At 37.1% G+C, this 7,604-nt stretch overlaps 1 protein-coding gene across 2 annotated transcripts; it reads left to right on the top strand.

Moving 5' to 3' along the window:
* Positions 1–156: 156 nt before the first annotated feature.
* Positions 157–5,408, top strand: ska1 (spindle and kinetochore associated complex subunit 1). 2 transcript variants are annotated; one of them, XM_046860441.1, is made up of 7 exons: positions 157–311; positions 2,370–2,461; positions 2,554–2,678; positions 3,368–3,468; positions 3,677–3,817; positions 4,331–4,500; positions 4,949–5,408. In XM_046860441.1, the coding sequence occupies exons 2-7, from the start codon at positions 2,374–2,376 to the stop codon at positions 5,095–5,097; spliced, it is 774 nt and encodes a 257-aa protein (XP_046716397.1). In that variant the 5' UTR covers positions 157–311; positions 2,370–2,373; the 3' UTR covers positions 5,098–5,408. The 2 variants fall into 2 exon arrangements, with proteins under 2 accessions (XP_046716397.1, XP_046716396.1); XM_046860440.1 differs by lacking the exon at positions 157–311 and adding an exon at positions 667–720.
* Positions 5,409–7,604: the final 2,196 nt, after the last annotated feature.

Raw genomic sequence — 7,604 nt, 5'->3', positions numbered from 1 at the left:
TGAAACTCACCATTTTCAGTCACGTTTTTTAACATTATTGAACTACTAACTACTAGTTTTTAATCGGCTTTAATGTGTGGTTATTTGGATATTAGTTATTTTAATTAATATTACTATGAATTATAACAAAATATTCTTATGAAAACTAAACGCACAGATCATGACGCGTAGCCGGCGTGGCGAAAGTGCTACCTACCATCACACGCTATTTCTACAATAGCTTGTTTGAACGTTGGCGCGAGTTTAAACCGAGATAAGGATAAAATTAGATAATAACGCAGGATTTGGGTCTCTGAGAATTCGAAACATATGTAAGTGGTTTTTTTTGTTGTTGTTTGTTTTAATAACTGTTTTATATTTAGATTTTATCTACAGAGTCAAATGCGCTTTAGAGTCTGTTATCGCTCGACCTGGAAGTCATTTTGTTTCAATAGTAAATTATTTTACCCAGGAAAGCAAGTAGAAGTAATATAAACCCCAATTGTGTGTTTTAAAAAAACAGTTTCTTAACATGAAAAAAACACGACCTAAACTCTTTGTTTTCTTGATTAAAATTACTTTTGATTCACGAATCGGTTCTTTTGACTCGGATCTTTTGATTCCTATCTTATATTTGCCCACTGAGAACCGACTCTTTTTTTTTTTTTTTTTTTTTTTTGCACAACGAGAGTCGACTGCTTTTTATGTGCACAATGAGAGACACTTTTGGTTCGCTAGAAGGTAAAGTAATATTAAATATCAAATCTTTAGCTATACTTAAATAAAGGGTTATTCAATATTTGTATAAGCCTATTCTGTTTCGAAATAAAAGCAATGAGTTAAGTGTCGACTCTTTGTATTGTCATCAGTAATGTACAGGTGTTCCTGGTGTAAAAAAAACAACAAAAAAAGGGAAGAGTTTGTTTCCACAAATGACATACAATTAGAAATGGAATCTTAATTTCCAATAAAATAATGAATAGGTCGAAGAAATGTCACTAGTATACTTATAATGCATTAATATTAATGCATTAATACTCGAACTTCACAGACAGACCTACGTTTGTTTGAAAAATTGTTTACATTTTGTTTCAGTTTAATGTCACTCTTCTCTGTACACCACCAATCTAAAGTTGGGACACACCTTTGAATGTGAATTTTCTTTATTTTTAGTATTTTCAGCGTTGCACAGTAATACTGAAGACATCCAAATAATGAAATAACATGTATTAAATTGAAAAAGAAATTTGTTAAGCAACCTACTACACTACACATTCAGGAACCTTCCATTTAGCTTCTGTACATCTAACACATGACATGGTAATGAAAACCAAAAAATCTTACATTTGGACTGATCAGACGAAAGGACTGTTTTCTACCGATCTAATGTATATTCTTTGAGGTTTTTTTGGCCCAAGCAAGTCTCTTCTGCTTGTTGTTATTCCAAAGGTTTTTTTGCCGCATTTTGACAATGAATGACTGACTCACGCAGTCTCCTCTGAACAGTGGATGTTGTAACATTTATGTAAATCTGTGGGGGTTTTTTTGAGGCTGGTAATTTTAATAAACGTATCCTCTGCAGCAGAGGTAGCTCTTTTACACACTGCACTGTGTAATATACAGTAGGTTTACTGGCGGTGATATTTTGTGTTTTGTGAATTTGTCCTTCACTGTCTTGTGTCTGTCTTGCACTGTCTGCACCAGGTTGCACACGATGCACTTTATGTGGCGAGGACACTTACTAGTCCTCAGCTCTGTGTTTTCTGTTATGTAGCTTTATGTTGTTAAATGTAGCACCAGGGTTCTGGAGGAACGTTGTCTCATTTCTCTGTGTACTGCGTCAGCTATACAGTGTATGGTTGAAATGACAATAACAGCTTCTTGATCCTCCTTTCCTGGGACGGTGCTCATGAGAGCCTGCTTTATCATAGTGTTTGATGATTTTGGCAACTGCATAATTTCTTGCTATAATATGAATTTGTACAGTATTTGTAATAGCATTAATAGGGCTATTGACACTGTACTCGCTGTACTCTTTCCTCTGCACAAGACCATTAATGGTCTAAAGCACATTAAGAAGGCAAGAAATGCCACAAATTAACTCTTGACAAGGTACACCTGTGAATCTGATGAGAGAATGCCAGGAGTTTGCCAAGCTGTCATGAAAGCGAAATGGATCTAGTTTGGACAATCTAAAATAGAAAACATATTCTGGTACGTTTTCTGGTACACCTTTTTGTTTACTGCGTAATGTAATAGGTGTTCTTTCATAGCTTGGATGACTTCAGTATCAATTGTTGAAAATGATAATAATAATTAAAAAAAAACATTTAGGGAAAAGGTGTGTTCAATCTTTTGACTGATTTTATTTATTTATTTATTTTTCTCAGTAAAATGAATCGCGGTGAGTTGGAAGATTTGACGAAACACATCAATGACAAGATTTCACTCGTCAAGAGACTCTTAGAGCTGCGAGCAGTAGGTATGGCTCAGTGTTTATCTTATTTTTTCATTATTAACATATTTTGGTTGTAAATTTCTGAATTTACTCAACTGCTTATATTATATTCTCAGCAAAAGATCCAGATAAGCGGGCCTACCTGCACAAAATCGAGCATGACATCAACGCCATAAACGGACTTCTCGATCGGTTTGAGAGATATGTCAGTCAGCAGAGAGACCTACTAAAGCATCTACAGGTTTCACACATCCTCTGTTACATTTCCAAATTTTTAAATACAGTATATTATTAACACAACACATTCTGTAAATGTCAGACATCTGTCCAATTCTATATGATCTGATCAAAAGTCCAATTTGATTTGACACAGAGTAAACAAGACTGTGTTGTTTATTTATATATTATTCCTCCATAAGTTTTGTTTATAAAGAAAATGTGAACTCTATGAACTCTTTGAGTAGAGTTTGACCGATTTGGGTTTTTCTCTGGCCAATGGCGATGCTGATATTTAAAAAATCTGATATATGGTTGCGTTTTTTTATTTTTTATTATTCTTTATATAAATGTTTGGCCAATTTTTTTTTTCCCTCCTTCATCTTATTATATCTAACAGTTAATTAATAATAAGTGATAATGAAAATTGCAACAAAAGCCTCTCCAATCACTTATCAGGTTTTGGTAGCTGAATACCGACTACTGCCACCTGTTGGTACGGGACAGTTATGTTCTCTCTCGCAAGCGCAGAACGTACACGCACGGTTTGGTGTGTCGGATGTGCCTGCGTAATAATCGGCCCAATTCACAGCACAATCGGTCGATGCCGGTTAATTACAAAAATGCCAAAAAACAGCCAGATTAATTGGATTAATTGCCCAGCCAATCAATCAGTTGACCTCTGCCTGCGCTTCATTATCTTGTCCACTGTAGGACCTGGATACGTTCTTCCAGGAGGATGAGCAAAACGCACAGCACCTATTAGAAAACATCCCCCCACACATGCCTCGCAAAGGAGCGCAGCTGATCGTTCAGTAAGCTCACACACACACACACACACACACACACACGCACACACTAATTAATGGGACAACGTGTATCTGTAAACGCTGTGTGTATAATAGTGTAGGAAATCATGACTAGTAGATGTGATTAAAAAAAGTGGACGTTCAATACAGATCCGGCGAATTATATCGATACAGTCTATTAAATAACCTGCCTGTGTTACTGTCATTTTCTCAGGGGAGGACAGACTACAGCTCTCAGCAAGCAGGCTGAAGTGAATATAGTCCCCCAGGAGCAAGACCAGCCCAGGAAGCCCCCGCGGAGCCAGATCAAAGAGATGGAGTTCATTACAGTGCAGGAGTTCGACAGCATCCCACAGTAAGTCCCACACAAGCATTTGAGCCTAAATTCATTTTTTTATAAATACATTTAATCGCAGGGATAAACATGTACTGGATGAAGTCACAGTTTTTCTGGACTCATGATCATTTTAATAGAAATCAATGTTTGACTCATTAATATCATCATCTATTAATAGATCAGTGTGCTGAGAGTCGCATTCGAGTCTTTTCACATACACTGAGTCGATTAAGGAAAGAGTCTTGTGAGAAAAATGATAAAAAGGAACTTTATAGCTGTAATAAATCATAGTACTTTGGATACTTAAGTACATTTGAAGGCAAATACTTTTGTACTTTTACTCAAGTTTAACTGGAGTCACATTTTTACCCAGTGTAACTAGAGTACATGGTTTGTGTACCTCATCCTCCACTGTGTATCATAACATGTTCTTCACGTCTGCCTCTTCTGTTCTTCCACATGTAGAGTTAATTTGATTGTTCTCTTTAAACAGACTGAATGGATAATGTTTGTGTCTTCGCTCCGTGACAGGTACATGAAGGGACGAGTGACATATGACCAGCTGAACTCTGCTGTAAAAAGCATCAACATGGCCATTACAGGGAAATATAAAATCTTCCAGCAGCCTGTCAAGAGCCTGAGTAACGCAGCCCGGAAGTTTCATCAGCGCTTCAAAGAGCAGGAGACCAAGGACACTAAGGGTATCTTTAATAATCACCTGAATTTCTATATCATATAACACAGGTTGTGCTGTATCATCGTGGGGTCAGGGGTCAAAATGGCCTGATTTACCTCCATGCATTTTCCTTTCTTCTGAGAGGGTGTATCTCATAACAAAGGTCATTAATTCTAATCCTAAATAATTAATGGTGATACAGGATGGTGATCCATTGTGCCTTGTTTAAGTTTTTTTTCTTTTGGGGGGGTTCCCTCACACTTTGTTCCTCTGTTAAGGTGATTTGTTGGTATTAGAAACAGCAGAGCATTGAAAAATATAGTCTCCATATAAATTTACACGTTATGACCGTAAATCTGCGTGTTCTCAAATAATTTGTTGGCATAATAAACTGAGACGCATGCCAGACAGTGCACACAGCTTTCTTTACTACTACCTTTGTGTGTTTGTCTCTCGTCCCTGTTCTCCATCAGGTCAGTTCTTTGTGGTGGAGGAGGACCTGCGTGAACTGGCTCAGCTGAAGGTGGATAAGCGTTTTGTGGGTATGTTGAACATGCTGAGACACTGCCAGAGACTAAAGGAGCTGCGGGGCGGTGGTCTGACACGCTACATGCTGCTGTGATCCTCCAAACATCATCAGGAACACCAATGAATATCCCTCCTTTTGATTTATATTAACAATGCTGTGGTTCGGGGATCTGCACATGTGCAGGAAAACCTCACATCCTGGTGTTCTCGAGTTCTTCTGGAGCTCATCAGATGAGATCGCTTGAGAATTTCATAAGCTGCAACATCTCGCTGAAACAAAATCAAGCTTCCCCTGTAAATCACCCCAAAGTATTTCACATCACAACTGTCTTCTTTTAATGTCTTTGTCTGATTTTAATGTATGTTAAAAAAAACTTTGTAAATAAATGAATTAACATGAACATATTTTCTATCTTCTGCATATTTTTGTTTGTTTCAATTCACATACTGATTCCCCACTAGCAAAAACATTCCAGTTTATTTTAGAGAACTAGTTGATTATTGGTTGATCTGATGCCATACACCCCCCCTACATTAGTGACATTCAAGATTCATCTGCACATTTCATCAATTCAAGTCACATTCACAAAAAAAAAGTTTAATAGAAATTTTAGATGGCAGATGATAACGTGTTTTAAACATTTTGCATTTGATGACTTATGCAGTTGAGCTGATGCTTAAATGTTTTAGGGGTTAAAATAATTCAGGTAAAAGTAGCATATATATTTTGAGCAACATGAATATAAACAGTTGTTTAAATGTATTAATCAGCAGACACTTGTACACAACCAATTAAACGATGATGTCCACAAGTGACGACATGATGTGGAGGTTGAACGATTTCTGATCTGAGAAAACTGTAAAAGACTGATTGACTCAGGTAGGACACCACTGAAGGCGTGGGTGTGAAATGCACGACCCGCCACTGATAGCAAGACATTGCAGTAATCCAACCTGTTAGGAACAAAAGCATTTTTTTCTGCATTGTGTAGTGACAAATATATTTCTCGTCCTAGCAATATGTCTGAGTTGAAAGAAGGCTATTGTGATAATATTCTCTACATGAGCTTGTAATAAAAGACTTGGGTCAATAATCACACCAGGGACGTTTACTGGTGCAAATGATCCATCCACTATTATCATGTAAACGACTGCATGGAATTCTTAGAGTTAAGTAGCAGGACATAACATCTAATCATCCTAATCTTAAACTTTTTATTATTAAATTCTGATAAGACAGAGATTTTGCTCATCGGCCCAAAAACCAGTAGACCGAAGCTCCAGCATTTTAACCTGCATTTAGAAGCATGTACTGTAACTACTAGTTCAACAGTAAGAGACCTGAAAGTTATTTTAGACACCAACTTGTCTTTTGAAAATCATATTAACCATGTCTTCTTCTAACTTAGAAATATATTTGGCTAAACTAAGAAACATGTCTATATCTGATAGAGATCGTCCATGCGTTCATGACCTCCAGACTGGACTATTGTAATGCATTACTAGGTGGATGTTCTGCATCATTAATAAACAAGCTACAGTTTTTCCTACACATAACACACATCACATATCATAACCTTGTGCTCCAGAACATCTGATCACATGCACATTATCAACTTGCGCTTGTTAATATTATGAACAGCAGCTACGCTAATTACTCTCCACTGCTTCTCTTTCTCTACCCTTCCCGAGGCATCCAAGGGGTTGTGCCAGCTCCAGTCGTGTCCCACCTCATTAAGATTGTGGACCTTTAAAGAAGTAGATGCTGCAAACATCCCGAACCATCTAGAGACATACCAGTGCCAATTGATTCCACTTCATGTGGAGTTTGGACACTGGACCCTGGTTTCACAACGTCAACTGACTGTATAAGACTGTAGAAAGGACATTACTCATAATCTTATATTCCAGTGCTCATGTTAGTTCTCACTCTCCAGTGTTCTGTATTGTTTAAAGACTATAATCACACTCGTGATGTCACCCAAATGAGGATGGGTTCCTCTTTTGAGTCTGGTTCCTCTCAAGGTTTCTTCCTCATAACATCTAAGGGAGTTTTTCCTTGCCACAGTTGCCATGGCTGCTCATCAAGGATAAATACACATCGTTCACCATAACTCTTAAAATTCTGTAAAGCTGCTTTGAGACAATGTCTGTTGTGAAAAGTGCTATAGAAATAAACTTGACTTGACTTAAAGTAATTTATAATACAGCCATGGGGTATCTATAAGTAATTATAATATGGAACTGGAAAGATTTATTCCTAAAACACATATATTCATGTGCACGTTTGTGTGTGATGCCTTGAATGTAATTAGTCCTGCCCTGAGACTGAGGAATGAAAGCAGCACATTTCAAGTAGGATGGATACCGACTTCCCATTACAGGCCAACATTTACATTTACAAATACAACTAAGCAGTTGAGTGTTAAGGAAAAAACATCAGTGCCATTGCAGTGTTTCCTGATGTAAACTAAGGTTTGGATTACAGTGATTGAAAATGAATGTCTTCTGTGTGGCATCTTTGAATTTTAACAGCACAAATGTTCACATTTATATTAATTGCATGAGATCAGACAGGAGTCACACTTTTACTGTACTGTA

Source organism: Silurus meridionalis, chromosome 11, assembly GCF_014805685.1.
Source record: "Silurus meridionalis isolate SWU-2019-XX chromosome 11, ASM1480568v1, whole genome shotgun sequence".
NCBI classification, from domain to species: Eukaryota; Metazoa; Chordata; class Actinopteri; order Siluriformes; family Siluridae; genus Silurus; species Silurus meridionalis.
The sequence above is the reverse complement of the archived record's forward strand: the minus strand, read 5'-3'. Positions and strand labels throughout refer to the sequence as shown.